Below are 15,783 nucleotides of genomic sequence, written 5' to 3'. Positions count from 1 at the left end.
GCCCGTAGCTAGTTGCTGCGGTGCTGCTAGCAACACAATACAGTGACGTCTTCGACATGATGTCCAAACTGTTCTATTTGTCACATTCTGGTGACAATTTTATGAAAAAACAAAGTTACATATTGCACCTTTGCAGCTTTTCTTCTTAAACCACCTCCAAAGTTAAGAGCTTTTTTACACTTAAATCCACATTATGTAGAAATTGGCATTCTGTGCAATCTGGCTGCCCCCGCTGTTTCTTAGTGCAACACCTCTGTCGTAAATACAAACCCCAGGTCTGTAACGATTTGGGAGACGTAATGTAGGTGCTAAATACAAACAAAACTCATGTCCTAACAGCGTGATGTGTTGAAAACGTGTTTGTCGTAAGTAAACATGTATGTAGCGCTGTGATCCGACCCTCTCACTGAAGTCACACACACACAGACACGAGAGACACCATTCAAACTAATACAAGACGCTGCACCATCACCATGATTTGGAAGCTCTTATTTTAATGTTTGAATGTTTGCCTTGAATACAACCACCGCCACAGATGTTGTTTATCTGAAGAGATTACAAAACTAAAAGGCAACCCTATTAGAAGATGTCATTATTCAACAGCAAAATATCAGTTACCATGGAAACACAATGTGGTTTGTCTATCTACTTAACTACCTCCTTACTTATCTAATCTTTTTTTTTTTTTTTCTCTTTCTAATCTACCTCAGATACGCTACCTTCTGTGCACACACAGATGTAAGTGCACACACCGGTATTAACATTTAGGTACTTAACAGTCAGGTGTGAGAGGAGGCTGAGTGTGTATCAGACGAGTGGAGTGGTTGGAGAGGGTGGATGGTCTAGTGGGACGTTCTTTTGCTTGTATCCCTCTCTGTTCCTCCATAACCCTCTCTCCTCCCAATCCTCTCCCTCTTTGTCTCAAAATCTCCTTTATTATCTCTCTGCCTCTCTCTCCCTGGCTCCTGTGCTGCACATTCTCACGCCAACAGCTCCACCAACAGGTGGGAAAGCGCCCTGTCTCCGCGCTGCGCTCCACGTTTCGATCAGTGAAATGCAACGCCACATATTTTCAAGGTCCATGTGGTAAATTTCCTGTTCGCTGAGAGCTGTTTCCATGTGAACTGCTCAGGTGTGTGTGTGGGGGGGGGGGGATAGATTATTTATTGGTCATACAGCACAAAGCTGTGCTGAATCAACAGAGTCGCAGGATGAGGGAGTGAGGACACCACACGCTGGCACAGAGAAGCTCTCATCGGTGCCTGTGCACATGAACGTTATGTCCGGGAAATGGTCAGTAAAGCAGCTTTTGAAAAGGATCTATAAGAATCTAGCTTCATACTGTCTTTTGTCTTCTGTTCTGCATGAAAAAATTATAAAAATAATGACTGAGACACCCTAAACATCAGCTCTATATATTCAGCACACAGTCGAACTATCAAACTTCCTAATCCATCCACTGGGAGGCAGAGAAGAGGAAACCTGCCTTTCTCTTCTGGTGCCCACATGATAACTGAAAAAACCTCTCTCAAGCATTTCAAGTCCAAAAGAGCCCAACGCTTCAGGCAAGCTGTGGTCTGCGTTCAATAGCGACTTTATGAGCACTGTTCTCAGCATATGTGGATGTGGTTAGCCGTAGCAGGACATATGGGAAATTGATTTTTGCCAGTGAAAACAGTGCACAACAGAAGGAAATCACCCCCTCAGAATATTCTCTGAATTATATTATCGATCATGTTCTGCTCAGCTACAAGGACAAGATGCTTCGTTCATAGCCCTTTCCTGTCAGACGCCTTAAGTTGCTTTTATGTTGGTGATCTATATCCAGATGTGTATATCGATATGCATTTTAACAAAGATAATAGCTCTGTCCACGCTCACCAACTTCATTCCAGATCGTACCACCAGAAAATGAAAGCGTTGAATGGAGATTGAAGCGGAAATTACCTGCTGCTCAAACTTTAAACACATTTTTGTACTGTACTGTACAGTTACAAACAGTACAAACTGTACTGTTTGTAACTGGCTGGTTGAAAGTATAATAACAGCCACAATTCTTCCGTACCAAACCGGAGCAAAGATAACGAGATGCACAGAAGTATCCAGTAGAAAATTTGGTTGATCCACCCGCAACTTGAGAGGATGTAGAATGCGTACAGTTCTGTATAACTCCATATACTTTATATGTACAGTATATCAGGGAGGACAAAAACCTGAATTTCCTCATCAAACTGGTAGCAATAAAGTAAAAAATATATAAATGTATTAGAAGAGGGTGTCACCTCTTCTAATACACCTAAATATACATGATTTTTCATCGAGGTACATTCATTATTCTTTAAGAAATCAACCAAAATGTGATAAACATCCAATCTTTCAATGTTAAAGAAAATGAAAAAAACACGGATGGATCCGTCCCTGATATGTTTTGTAGTTTTTCGCATGATCCTGCTGACAAACCAACCAACAAACAATCATCCACAGATCAAACATACTCTCCTTGATGGAGGGTATGTTTGAGAAATAATGCAAAAAAAAAATACATTAGACATTATAATACATTACAGAGATCAGAGGAGGCAAATGCTATTTAAGGAGCAGTAACTAAATATACCTTCTTATTAAAGGAGGGGAAGTCAAGAGGTGCCCAGGGGGGTTTTAGTGGCTCATCTTTTTTCTTCATACACTTGTAGGCACAGAGCGATAATGCAGGTTAGACTGACAGGCTCAAGTTGAAATTGAGAGTGTATTTCCAATATGATTCCCTTTTTCCGAAACAGATTTATGGTGTTGCTACCACTAAGAGTGTCTCGTAATCCTTATGAATGCAACATATAGCAGCAGATCAGTCGTGTCCTTCCCTGTGCCTTGACCTAATCCATGTGTTCATTTTTTATAACTCTTTTATGTTCAGCTCTTCTTAATTTCAGATTAAGCTTTGTTTTGCCCACATGTATAAAACCATATTGACACCTCAGCATATAGATGAGATAAAAATAAATAGAAAGACAGATATTTTTTCCTTTTTAGCTTGATGAATGGAAAGATCGTGTGTTTCGACACTTTTTAGACATATTTCCCGAGCTCGAGCCTGACGGATTTGATATTTTGTGACATTGTGGGATCTTCAATCGAATTTAAAACACAGTTATGTGGAATTGAAAAATGGCTCGCTACGTAGAATGACTTTACTTTTCAAGAAACTCAGCAGCCGTAACAAACAAATGAAAATGTTTCAAATACTGTTAAGATTTTAGATATTGCAGGTAACATAACCTGCACAGTAAAGACATCAAATGGTCAAGCTGATCTTCCCATAAGCATTCCCAAAATGTATATAATGTGAACGTTAATGTAAATGTTATCATTCCTGTCATATGCGATTCCTAGGAGCAAACTTGGTCATAAGTAGGCTATTTGAAGTCTTGTTGCCACATGTATTTTTTACTTGACTTTACTGTGTATATAGGCAAACAGATAATTCAACTGTATAACAAAAATGAATAATGTATTACAACAGTTATGTCATTAAACACTTCAGGAGTTTCAGGGGTTTCATTTGTTTTTTGTGTCCACTCTCTGTCGGTACCTGGTGTCGCCGCCAGAGGGCGCTGCTGTTTATTTCCACTCGACGCAGGAGCGGAACACGACGTGGCAAGGAAACAGTTCACTTCCGGCATTTCTTTCTGTGTTGACATCCGTCTCCCACAGTCATATCTTACGTCTGTCAAACCGGACTTCCTCGGACCTCATAGTATCTTCCAACCCACCACTCCGGCCGGTGTTGGTGCGAGGTGAGCGGGCTGTTATCTTACATGAGGAGCGGGCTGTAGGAGCTCGGCAGCCGGACTGGAGAGATGGTGGCTGGGCTGCTGACGGTGTTCCTCGGTGGGCTGCTGGAGGTCTGCAGCGGCGTCTCGGCAAACAGAGGAGGGTATCCCTCCTTCACAGACGAAGTACCTTTTAAAATCAACTGGCCAGGCGCTGAATTCACGCTGGTAAGCCTCCTCCTTTATTAATTTTGTTGGAATACATTTCCTGTAAGAGGTCAGGGAGATGTTAGTCACCTGTGAGGAGAGCCGGGTTTCTCTCGTCTGTCACACACAACGCTGCAGTTAACGTAACACAGGGTTTTTCTGTATTTCAGCCGGCCACAGGTGCACTTTACAACGAAGACGACTTTGTCATCATGACCACAGCAGAGAAGGAGAAGTACAAATGTCTGCTGCCTTCCCTGACAGCCGGAGACGAGGTAAGCATGATTAACAGGACTGTTGACTGATATCTGTACCATGTACATGTACATGAGGCGGTGTGACTGCACCAGGTGTTTCTACCTTCATAGAGATAAGCCTGAACAGTGTTTACACTGCAGGTTGATTAAAAACACATCAGAGACGTTATCACCCACGTTGTTTACATGTCAGGCAAAACAGCTCAACTTGTCCAACTGAGTTGCTGCAAGGCTCTTCCACCCTGGTTTACATACCATACTGCAATGGCATGCAAATGCAAAAGATGATATAACACATTATGATCCTTCATTCTTCATATATTTCCAAGAGGTGAACTGCTCAGAATACTTCCTTTATGTGCAGTCAGTGCACCATCCTCAGTGGTATCAAGGCAGCTTTTCTGTGACGGCCACAGCAAAACAAACAGTTGGCTCTACCTTGTGACCGGCAGCGTATTAAACAGGATGCCATACGTGAAAATAAGATTGCAGAAGAAAGTGAATGTGTATGTACAAAATAATACCAAAATTGAATCAAAACTATGCAAGTATAGAGGCCAAAGTGAACAGAGAGATGGTGGGAGGCGGGGACATAGGACTCAGAACTTCCCTCCCTACTCTAATAAAAGACAACTTGAACTAAACCAAGACTAGCAGACCTCCGTCCACAGAAGAAAACAAAATACCCACCTCAGGACAGAGACAATCTAAAAGGGTCAGGACTGCTTTTTCTGTCCTCCTCCACCCTCTCTTATATTTGAGGCAGGGTTAATTGCGTGATGAGCAGCACCTAAGAGAAGGGAAGGAGACCAATGGAGAAAACACAGGCAAGTAACGATATCTTCCACTGATTTAGCTTCAATCTCTGTCATACGTTTAAAGATTTGGTCATCTATCACATCTTTTATATTTAGGCTGTACCCTGCAATTTATGTGCTGATATAAAGGTGTGCATTGTACTGTCAGCTGTAGCTTGACAACGGAGAACATCAAGCAAAAATCATCAAGGCAGGCAGCGATAGTCATTCATTTGAATCTGTCATTAAAAGGTGAAACTGAGATTGAGGTGTTGATGAGCCAACTTATGGCAGTCAAAATTAATGTGTAGTCAACATGTCCTAGAAGCCTTCTGTGATTTAATGTCTCCCTCATTCCCCTGAAGAGAAAGAGTGTTGCTTTAGTTCAGATTTTTTAAAATGAAGTTCATAATCGGTAGTTTTTGCACTGTAAAACAGATGTAGTGAGCCAATAAGATTTAAGATTCCATATTCTTTAAAAAGATGTGTTGTGTTAGCATTGTAGACTTGATCCCTCCTCTGTGAACCCATTTATTGCAAATTGCCATTGTCGTCTTCTTCTTCTTCTTCTTCTTCTTCTTCTTGTGTTTATTGGCCGAGCATAAACCAGCTTCACAGGTGCATATATGATCACTTACTGCATTACCCGTGCCATTTCATTGAATGATAGCAATATTCTCTACCCTATATATCAGATATACATTTTAACCATACAGATGAATGGCAATAATGCAAACGTCCCAATATATTTATATCGTGCATCTTTACTATTTTTTTGTTTTTTATTGCTCTCTTGTTCCCTGACACACCTCTCACGCTGCCTTATCTCCCTCACTCTTTGTGTGGCGTCTTTTTATTTTATCAGGATGATGATAAGGAGTACACAGGGCCGAGTCCGGCTGAACTGCTGGAGCCACTCTTCAAACGAAGCAGCTGCTCCTACAGGGTGAGACTTCTCAAGTTTCATTTTCAGTTCATTTCCCTCTTTCTCACAGCTTGTGGACTGAAACCATGTTCACGCTACATTAACAAAGCGTGACTTAAAATGTATTATTTTGTATTGCTGCGGTGCTAAAGGATGTTTTTGAATTGGGCTCTAACTTGCTCTTGTCTTGCCGACATTGCAGATCGAGTCATACTGGACGTATGAAGTTTGCCACGGAAAGCATATAAGACAGTATCATGAAGAGAAGGAGACTGGTCAGGTCAGTGCTGTGAGTGGATAAAATAACGTTCAGATGATGTGAGTGAGAAACCAGCATTTAGTAGTATGTTCTCGAGTTAATCATTTGTTTTTCCCAGAAGATTAATGTCCAGGAGTACTTCCTGGGGAATTCGGCACAGAAGAGCCCGTCGACAGAGACAGGTGAGTTTGTTCATTACAATAATTCTATGGTATCTTTTGTTTATGTTATTTTTAATGTACGAGTCTTGCCTTGACTGTGAATTCCTTTTTCTTTTCTTTTTTTTAGATAAAGAGGAAGCAGAAAACGTCAAATCAGCAGCTGAAACAGAAGTGAGTTTTGTATTAAAACTTTGCCTACCAACCACATGTGCCAGGTTGGTATTCACTTCTCACATTTGTCGCCTCTTTTCTGTTTCCGCTCGTGTCCAGGTGTTCACAAAGAACATAGAAGGTCAGCTGACTCCCTACTTCTCGTTCGAGATGGGAAACGGGACTCCTTGTGTCCTGAAACAGAACGAGGCCCGCTCCACGTCTGTGCTATACGTCTGTCACCCAGAGGCCAAGCACGAGATCCTGTCTGTCGCTGAGGTCACCACCTGTGAATACGAGGTGGTGGTGTTGACTCCGCTGCTTTGTTCACACCCAAAATACAGGTAGATTTATCAAACTGGCTACATCTAAATGTTGTGCTCAAAGGAACACGCCTCAGTGATGGAATACAGTTTGAAAAATTATCAGCCGGTGAGATTTCCTGTTCTTCTCTTACTGTTTTCAAACTTGATACTTGACTTTTGCAGGTTCAAGTCCTCCCCAGTCAACACCATCTTCTGCCAGGCTCTGGCAGGCTCCCCTTTGCGGCCTCAACGGCTCGCTCAGCTGGACAAAGAGCACGAGGAGCAGCTGAAACCGCCTTTCAGTGCCACAACTGAGATCAGAGAGGTGAGATATGCGCAGAATTGACAGAGGGGGTTGTAATGATTGTGAAACCTATACCAAAGCTGTGATACAGACTTCTACAGTCTCAAGTTGCGGTCCCATGTTTTGTCGAACTGTCGGACCGTGTCCTGTAGTAAGCAGCTGCCTGCTTATTTCAGCTGGCTGTGCTTTACATGGTGCATTCAGAGGCTGCTCGAAAATAACAGATGTTCCATTCCCCTCCAACCTTTTAATGACTTTCCTGCACTTACTTTACGTGTAGATTGGTCTTAAAAGAAGTGATTGTTTGTTTTTGTTTGTTTGTTTGTGAATCTGCCTCAAATTGTTCTTCAGTGCTTTTCAATACATAAAATTGTATTCGATTTTCTAAATCCCTGCAAAAATCAAAAAAAACGGTGACATTGCAAATTGTGGATTTCGGTACTGCATGTATCGACAACAACTGGCTCAATTATATCATTGTGACACCATCACAGGAGGAGTCGCCACCAGTGAGAGAAGAGGCCTTCACCTCCACTCACAAACCCATAACTGTCGGTGGGCAGACTCAGGTCACCGTCGGCACCACTCACATCTCTCGCCTGACAGATGACCAGCTCATCAAGGAGTTCCTCAGTGGCTCGTACTGTCTGCACGGGGTGAGACGTGTTCACCTACGTATAGCTCCTGAGCAGAGTTTTTATTAACTATTCGGTGGCATGTAATCTTCTTGATATGTGTGTTTCAGGGAGTTGGGTGGTGGAAATATGAATTCTGTTACGGAAAGCACGTCCATCAGTACCACGAGGTAAGGGGCCCTCATGGCTAATGCAAGCATGCTAAAGGTGTTAAACTTGGCTGTAAGGCTGCAACTAATAATGACAATTTCTTAGTTAATTTTTTGGTCTATAACATGTCACAAAATTGCAAAAAGAGAATACCACATCACAATTTCCTAAAGCTTGAAATTGCTGTTTTTTCTGACCAAGCAGAAATATGGAAATATTGAGTTTATTGTAAGAAAAAGAAAAGTCTCAAATCTTCACAATTAACAAGCTGGAACTACATAACTAAGCATCTATACAGTGATTAAAATGTTCCTCGGTGTTCCAGGAAAAAGAACAAGGGAAGAATATCGTGGTGGTCGGGAGCTGGAACGCTGAGGAACACATCGACTGGGCAAAGAAGAACGTGGCCCGGTCCTACCAGCTCAGAGACGATGGAGTGCAGAAAGTCAAGTAGGCCATTTATATTTTTGAACCCCAACCAGACTGTACATTCAACCCAGACTTGATTTTTCCATTTTCTCCTCGACAGGTTGGTTTCCCACTTTTACGGCCACGGGGACGTGTGTGATCTTACCGGGAAGCCCAGACAGGTCATTGTCAAGCTCAAGTGAGTGAACATTCATGTCGGGGGCAGAGGGAAACCACAGCGCTGGCTCAGTGCCCTGAGCCGACGCAAGAATAAGACAATACCCCGGTGTTTCCCAGTCGATTCACTCCTCTCACTTCTCTCCTTTCTGTCAGGTGTAAGGAGTCTGAGTCTCCCCATGCTGTCACTGTCTACATGCTGGAGCCTCAGACTTGTCAGTACGTCCTTGGGGTAAGTTCACTGAGCCTCAGCTAGAGTGCTAACCTGTACTTTGAATGACCTTGAGAACTGAATAAAAGGACAGCGCTTATCCAAACTGTCATCACTTCATTGTTAATTCACAGTTGGTTAGTTGAATAGGCATTTTTCAAAAGAGAAACTAATAGCATAATTAACTGCAATGCTTGACTGATAAGCTGACAGTTGCTGTGACCGAGCCATCGTTAGTGTTGATTAGTTCCACCTGTGCTTTGCCCGCAAAACTCCATTCTAGATATCTGTCTGTGAATGTGCATCATTATTCGGGAATTATAAGGAAACAAGAGCACTCTCATGCTATCAAAGTTCTCATGATGTAGGTTAGTAGAAAACAGATATGTGAGACACAAGACAGACGATCTCCATGGGGAGGAAAGAAGAGATCGTGTCATTCACATCGAACATATTAGGGTGTAATAACACTGATCGCAACTTTCAGTCCACTAAAAACTACCAAAAGAATAAACAGTTTCCTTATTTTCCAATATACTTTTTTTTATTATTCTCCTTTTGAAATCTTGTTTATCCGGTATTGACATGACTGCAAAGTACGGTCAAAACGATTCACAATTGGTGGGAATCATTTTTACCTGAGAAACTGGAAGAGTCATTATGGTGTGACATGTGTTGGGGTCCGTCCCAAACAATCTTGTTTTATTACATCTTGAGAAGATTTGTAGCTCCGAGCAACTCTGCCTCATAATGCTGTTTTGCCACACTTTAACAGAAAATTGCAGCTTCTTGCAATTTAGATATTGCACTTTGCCATATTGCGTTTTCGATAATATTTTGATGAGTTGTGTCACCTGAGGGGAGGAAGTTTCTCTAACTATAGTGGCTGAGTGCACACAAAAGGTCAACCTAGATGATTGGCACCAACATTTGAGGAGTTTTGACTTTTTTTTGCCTTTTTTCCTTTTTTAGGTTGAGTCTCCAGTCATATGCAGGATTCTTGACACCGCTGATGAACGTGGACTTCTGTCAATCTCCAGTTAAAGTGACAACGATCATATGGCGGCAACGGCGCATGAAGGACAAGGAGAGAACAGACGGAGAGAGACTGCACTTAAAGAAAGAGGAGACTTGTCATGAAAAAAGATGCCTGTGCTGTGGAGGAAGAGAGATGCCCATGACACTGCGCTCAAAGCCTAAATAAAGGTCAAACTTGATTCTGAGGCTGGACTACATGTAGCCGAGGATCCACGACCTCGGGCCTGATCTGTGCGATGCTACATCACAGCCTGCAGGCGAGCTCAGACTTTGTGAAAACAGTTAATTGAGGCCGACGCCTCACTCCACACGGCAGTGGATTTATTACCAATGCATCATATCTATGCGTCATTTTGTGTTGATAAATTGAGAGCAAAAGAGTAATGAATCAGGGGATTTGAAATTATCAGGGGATATTCAGTGAAGTTTTATTGTCTTTAAGGTGTGTATTGGTGTGTGTATTAGCGTGTGTGTGTTTGTTTGTGTGTGTGTGCGTGTATGAGTGAGTGTGTGAGAAATTATGACCTGCTCGACTGCGGCACTTGTGGATCGGTGGAAAAGCGAGTGTGAAAATGTCTTGCAGCAGTGAGAATGTGTGTTGTGTTAATTTACAGGATGACTGAGTGTAACTTATGCATTCGAGACTGCTGTGGAATAGAAACAAAAGTGAGCGGTTGATTAAAAACATTTCTGTCTAAGTTTGTGTGGGATGTACAGGATGTCTGTGGGTTCCTAGAAGAGGTATTCTGTGGTTGTATGAAGATGCACACTGGGATCCTGATCACTGCTGTATGACGGGGATGAATCCGATGCATTTGCGGCAAAGAATAAAGCTAAAACATGAGCACCTCATTTTATTGTGTTGCTTTGCCACAAAGGAAAACAACATTTGACCTGACAGAGATATAAAGGTATAGCAACATATGTCTCTGCTTAATAGTCATTTTAGAGGTTGCTTTTTTCTTTTAATTCATTTTGATTAAATATATACAGTATCAATACCGTCCTTGAAAGAACAAAATGTATGTTGGTCCTCCATTAAAGGGGGTCTAGTGTGCCATGGTACATTTTAAGGCCACCAGAGGGTGCTAACGGTGTGCGTATTTTATAATCTTTTCCACCTTTTTTCTTTCATCCAAACAACTGGATCAATAACAGAATTATCAGAATTCAAGGTCAGCTTTACAGCCGGGAGTTAAATATAAGCCACTACTACTGTATTTGTATTCCAAATCTTTTTAAAAAAAAAGCTTTTTTTTTTTAAAAAATAGGCAACCACTGACCTGAAGGCCTGCAAAACTAATAGGATAAGTCTACCAAGGTACACATTAAAGTGTGTTAACAGGCCTTGGGGAGTACTACTTGCATTGTGGGTAATGTAGGCACCAAGGTTTGAGATGACAGAATGTGTGTATTTTGTAAAGGGAAGATGTGGTTCACCTCTCAACAAATTTGATATTATTGTCCAGAATTGGTCTTAACAGTGTTATGGGAGCCAAACGATGCAGACCAGTGGACTGCTTTTCAAAACTGGTGCCTACACTACCCACAATGCAGCTGGGGGCAGTTTATCAGAATACATTTAGCGTCCTCTGCAGCCACAAAAGGCTTTATACTGCTTGTTTTAAATATGCAGTAGTACTCCTCACGACCTGTAAACAGGTCCTTTAACTGTATAATGTAATAAATACCAGGTCATGCTTAAGACTCCTTAGATTTGAAGTACACAGTTTCTATAAATATATCAGAAGAAAATAATGCTGCATAAGTTTGAGAGACATAAAATAAGTCAATAATAACGTAAATATGTTTTAAAATTCAGCCACTCCAACTCCTCCCCTGAACAAGAACAAAACTAACGATTATTTTCATCATCTATTAATCTACCATTATGTTCTCAGTTAGGTGTTTTGTGAGTCTTGTTTCATCTGACAGTAAAACCTGGACCTTTGAATTTTACCTATCATCTATGGCAAAGAAAAGGGTCAAACGCTCACATTTGAAAAGCTGGAGCTAGCAAAAGCCTGAATAAACAATGAATCAATCTTCAAATTGACTGATTCATTTCGTCTGATCCAGGGGTTTTCAGAATCTGAGACAGCGGGCCTCCGCTCAGACAAAACTTGGAAAAAGCACCCCTCCCTCCTTAACGTTGTCAAAGAAGTAAAAGCACACGTCTGCTGCACTTGCCAAACATTTATTGTGTTGAAAAGTGTATGAGGTTCACAAATATTTTTTTTTTCTCAAGAAGCAGGAGTCCGTCAAAGTGCAACCACATGCCATCGGCAGCCATGTGTGGGCCTGTGCAGGGTTTCACAGCAGCTGGTATCAGTGCTCAGCAACTTCCACCAGAGAGGAGAGCGGCAGTGAAACCAGAGACTGCAGTCTTTGGCTGCGATGAAGACCTACAGAGTCTGGGGTTATAATGGCACATGCGTGTGCGCAACACAGGGGCAGATTTATGTGTAAATGCAGCATCTGAAAAAGGTAAGTCAATAACAGTAAATCATTTTTTTGAGCTTCCATGGCAAGGCTTATAATTCAGATTCTTTAATTTATCCACTCAATATAACATGTATTTCCACTGGAGAAGAAAACAAACGTTAATACAGAATCCAAATACATAAAATGGGCTGTTTTCATCTTCCTCTTTTGATTCACATTTGATCTAAAGCCACGGCGAGACCGTCCAAACCTCACTGTGGAGCGGCTCTTTGATCAGACCGAGGGAATGGGAATCTGGTGCACTGAGGTGCTTTCAAAGTCTTGCAGTGCGTCCTGGTGAGTGTGGTAGTGCATGGCTACATAAGACTTGGCAAAAGCAAACGTCTGAGAGCTGACAGGCTGCAGGCTGGTGGGGGAGCTGGGCCCCGCAGAGGGACTGCTGTTGTATATGCTGTAGTAGGGTTCAATGCGGGTGTTGATAGGTGTGGAGGTGCTCGGCGGGCGAGGCTTGCGCGCACCTGTCGCCTTTGGACTGCCCGCACAGTCCCTGGAGTGGCTGGGCCCGCAAGCCTGGTCCACCAGCCTCCTCTGCGGCTTCGGCGACAAGACATAGGCCGAGTTGGTCTCATGGTGGGAGGATTTATTGCGATTGACTTCCAGGCTGCCCTTCCCCATCGCATGCAGGCGAGTCTTTTGCTTGCAGCAGAGAAAGCCCAGTGCCGCCCACTGGACGCAGCACAGCACGCGGCGGCGGAGGCCTGCGCTGTTGCGCGAGTACACAAAGGGATTGATGCCCGACTTGAGAAAAATGAGCACAAAGCCGCATAGTTCAAACTGGTAATGTGCAAAGCTGCTTTCTGGCGACAAAACGTCCTGTGCCAGTGACACTCCCATCGGCAAGCAGCAGAGCAGCACGGAGAACACTATGACTACACAGGTGACAACCGCCTTGGAGTCTTTGGCTGTGGCCAGGTTGACTGTAGACACCAGCTGACAGCAGGTGGCTCCTTGGGCAGCGCCGGGAACAAGAGGCTGGCTGGTCTTGTTGGTGTAAGAGTGTGTCTGAACATTCTGCAGCTTGTTATATGTCTGGTTACGATACAGAGAGGGGCCTTGAACAGCACACTGCATGCTCTCAAAGCCTGCTGCGATGAGAGGTGGTGGGGGCGGAGGGCACGTGGCGTCTACAGTGATGATGGGACATTTTCTCACTTGTGCGTTCTTTCTCAGCGTCTGAGCGATCATCAGGTAGGACACGGACACGACGGCAACGCAAAAGGCAAAGTCTGCCAGGTAGACGTACAGCACAACCCTGGCCTGCCCGCTTCCGAGGCCAAAGTGAGGCAAGCAGGGTCCGTCTCTACGAGGGTACGCCCGCATGGTGAGCAGGGCGGCCATGGTGAAGCTGGAAGTCCACAGCAGTGCGGTGAGGGCCAGCGTGCAGGGGAAGGAGGCGGTGCGGTTGGGCTGCTGCCCCAAAACCATGCGCAGTCTGTGCAGGGCGATGACAGCAACCGTCTCGAGGGACATGATGATGAAGCCCGAGCTGGTCAGGTGGAAGGCGAAGCAGAAGCTCTTCGACACCCCATCCCCTCCACCTGCGTCCAGGAAGAGCACCAACGCGAACATGGGGGCAGTCACGCAGCAGATGAACAAGTCGCAGAAGGAGAGGTTGAGGATCATGAAGTCGAAGTTGGTGCGGAACTTGCGGAACACCGGGTCGAAAAAGGACAGGAACACCACCAGGTTGCCGTAGGAGCCCAGGCAGAAGATGAAGATGAGGAGGAGGGAGCAAAAGGTCAAGGTAGCGGTGTGGATCACGGCCCAGCCTGACAGGGCCGGTGTGCCCAGGGTGCCATTGAGGTTCTGCTGTCTTGGCACGTCCACCAGGTCCGACGGTGTAACAGTGGCGTTCATCGTACTTTCAACAATTTATACGGATGCCAAAGTCTTCGATCCCTCGACGAAGGGGTACGTGGTGATCACAGTATCCGTTGCCTCCGCCATTGCTGCCACCTTGGTAGAGTGCTACAAAGGATACAGTCATGTATTAGCCGTTATACTGAGCGGAGCACATTTGAATACACTCACAGCTGATCAAAGGGAGCAAGGCATGGCTAAATGACCATAGAGTGTAAACAGGCGCATAATATTATTAAGGAGCTGTGATGCACTACATGCTAGACACAATCTACAGGAGGCTATAGCTATGCACCACTGCATTTGGCCAATTATACCTTACTCCCCCCCACTCCCAACACACACACACACACACACACACACACAGTATGCTTACAGAGGAAATATGTAGTGTTGATCAAATGTACCTAGATTTGAAAGCTCGGATGACAAAATCGTCACCTACCGTCTGTCATCGACCGTGCGACCATCATCTTCATCACTTGATGCAGCCCGTCTTCATTTTTAAAGCAACAAAAAAAAAAAAAAATGATGGTAAGTGAACGCACCGCGGCGGAGGGAAAAAAACAAAAAACGTATTTTACCATCAAACCATCCGAACCGCGGCAGAGCGGGAGCAAACACGGACACAAAACACGTCCCCTCTCATGTCTAGTGTTAATCTTTTACCGCGAACACATGACGACGCGTCGGTTTTTTTCTCGGCGATGTATCCATCCTCGTACAGGAGCGAGCGGCGGCCGCTGGACGTACGCTGAAAAAAATGAGTATGAAGTCACTGCCTACGTATCTGGGCACGAGCGTAACCACTGCATCCAAGAGGTCCGTCCGTCTCCGCTCACCTCGCCTCTCCTCACTCTGACTCCGGTGGACAGGGCGAGAAATGACGTGTTTCTCAGTTCCTACAGTTTCCCCCCGTACAGCAGACACGAGAGTCACCAGAGCCCCTTACACCACGTGAATATTTAAAGGAGCAATTAAAGGTGCCACGGAAGGCCGGGTCGCAATCACATTCACAGCACCGTTACTCAAGTCTGACTTACTGAAATTAATGAATTGTGATGAAAAATGAACAAATCAGGTTAGACTAGGTGAGATTGACTGAGCAACTTGAAATGCCTTTGAAATGACCCCCCAACATCATCACAATTATTACCCCAAATATTATTAAGAAATGATCATTTATTTTTCCAACAAGCAGTAAATACATTTCAAAGAATCTGGTTTCTGCCTAACTTCTGCTCATAATGCCATTTTATAGCTGCTATAGGTGATATATTTTTTTTAATTAAAATATGAGTTAAATAGCTCCATATTCCAACAGTAATCAATGTTACATCTGTATTTCTGTCATCTTGGTGAAGAGGAGGTCCTGTGGCCCCCGGGCAGTGCTTGGTGATGTCTGCTTATTCGTCCCCCTGGATCCACACACTTTACACATATTGAGTAGTTTGTATCAGATAGCCTGTCAATGCACTTTGTAAATTGTCATGTTGTTGTTCTGCTCTGTACATGTGACATCTACTGCATGTTTGTCCATACTGGAAGAGGGCTCCCTCCTCTGTGGCTCTTTTTTCCCCCATTGTTTTTCCCAATATGGCAAGTTTTCCTCACTTGAATCAAGGGTCAAAGGACAGAGGATGTCATTCACAGTGCAATTTTGA

At 43.8% G+C, this 15,783-nt stretch overlaps 2 protein-coding genes across 4 annotated transcripts; one reads left to right on the top strand and one right to left on the bottom strand.

Moving 5' to 3' along the window:
• The first annotated feature begins 3,658 nt into the window (after window positions 1-3,658).
• On the top strand, window positions 3,659-10,606 carry erlec1 (endoplasmic reticulum lectin 1). 3 transcript variants are annotated; one of them, XM_030442132.1, is made up of 14 exons: window positions 3,659-3,998; window positions 4,148-4,252; window positions 5,897-5,977; window positions 6,159-6,245; window positions 6,337-6,397; window positions 6,504-6,547; window positions 6,647-6,870; window positions 7,015-7,156; window positions 7,630-7,791; window positions 7,881-7,940; window positions 8,246-8,370; window positions 8,450-8,527; window positions 8,662-8,737; window positions 9,689-10,606. In XM_030442132.1, the coding sequence occupies exons 1-14, from the start codon at window positions 3,858-3,860 to the stop codon at window positions 9,758-9,760; spliced, it is 1,458 nt and encodes a 485-aa protein (XP_030297992.1). In that variant the 5' UTR covers window positions 3,659-3,857; the 3' UTR covers window positions 9,761-10,606. The 3 variants fall into 3 exon arrangements, with proteins under 3 accessions (XP_030297992.1, XP_030297991.1, XP_030297993.1); XM_030442131.1 differs by having other exon boundaries at window positions 6,334-6,397; XM_030442133.1 differs by having other exon boundaries at window positions 3,660-3,998; window positions 6,159-6,236.
• Window positions 10,607-11,935: 1,329 nt separating this feature from the next.
• On the bottom strand, window positions 11,936-15,146 carry gpr75 (G protein-coupled receptor 75). Its single transcript, XM_030442130.1, has 2 exons — window positions 14,565-15,146; window positions 11,936-14,227 (listed from the first exon to the last, which is right to left on the bottom strand). Exon 2 carries the CDS (start codon window positions 14,114-14,116, stop codon window positions 12,473-12,475), a length of 1,644 nt encoding a protein of 547 aa, XP_030297990.1. The 5' UTR covers window positions 14,117-14,227; window positions 14,565-15,146; the 3' UTR covers window positions 11,936-12,472.
• Between the last annotated feature and the right edge of the window lie 637 nt (window positions 15,147-15,783).

Source organism: Sparus aurata, chromosome 15 (genome assembly GCF_900880675.1).
Source record: "Sparus aurata chromosome 15, fSpaAur1.1, whole genome shotgun sequence".
Lineage (NCBI taxonomy): Eukaryota > Metazoa > Chordata > Actinopteri > Spariformes > Sparidae > Sparus > Sparus aurata.
This window is presented reverse-complemented; position numbering and strand designations above follow the sequence as displayed.

Coding starts and splice junctions, on each gene's coding strand:
- erlec1 (XM_030442131.1), top strand. CDS start 3,858: ATGGTGGCTGGGCTGCTGACGGTGTTCCTCGGTGGGCTGCTGGAGGTC. Junction 6,548..6,646: donor AATCAGCAGCTGAAACAGAA/GTGAGTTTTGTA, acceptor GCTCGTGTCCAG/GTGTTCACAAAGAACATAGA. Junction 7,941..8,245: donor ACGTCCATCAGTACCACGAG/GTAAGGGGCCCT, acceptor TCGGTGTTCCAG/GAAAAAGAACAAGGGAAGAA.
- gpr75 (XM_030442130.1), bottom strand. CDS start 14,116: ATGAACGCCACTGTTACACCGTCGGACCTGGTGGACGTGCCAAGACAG.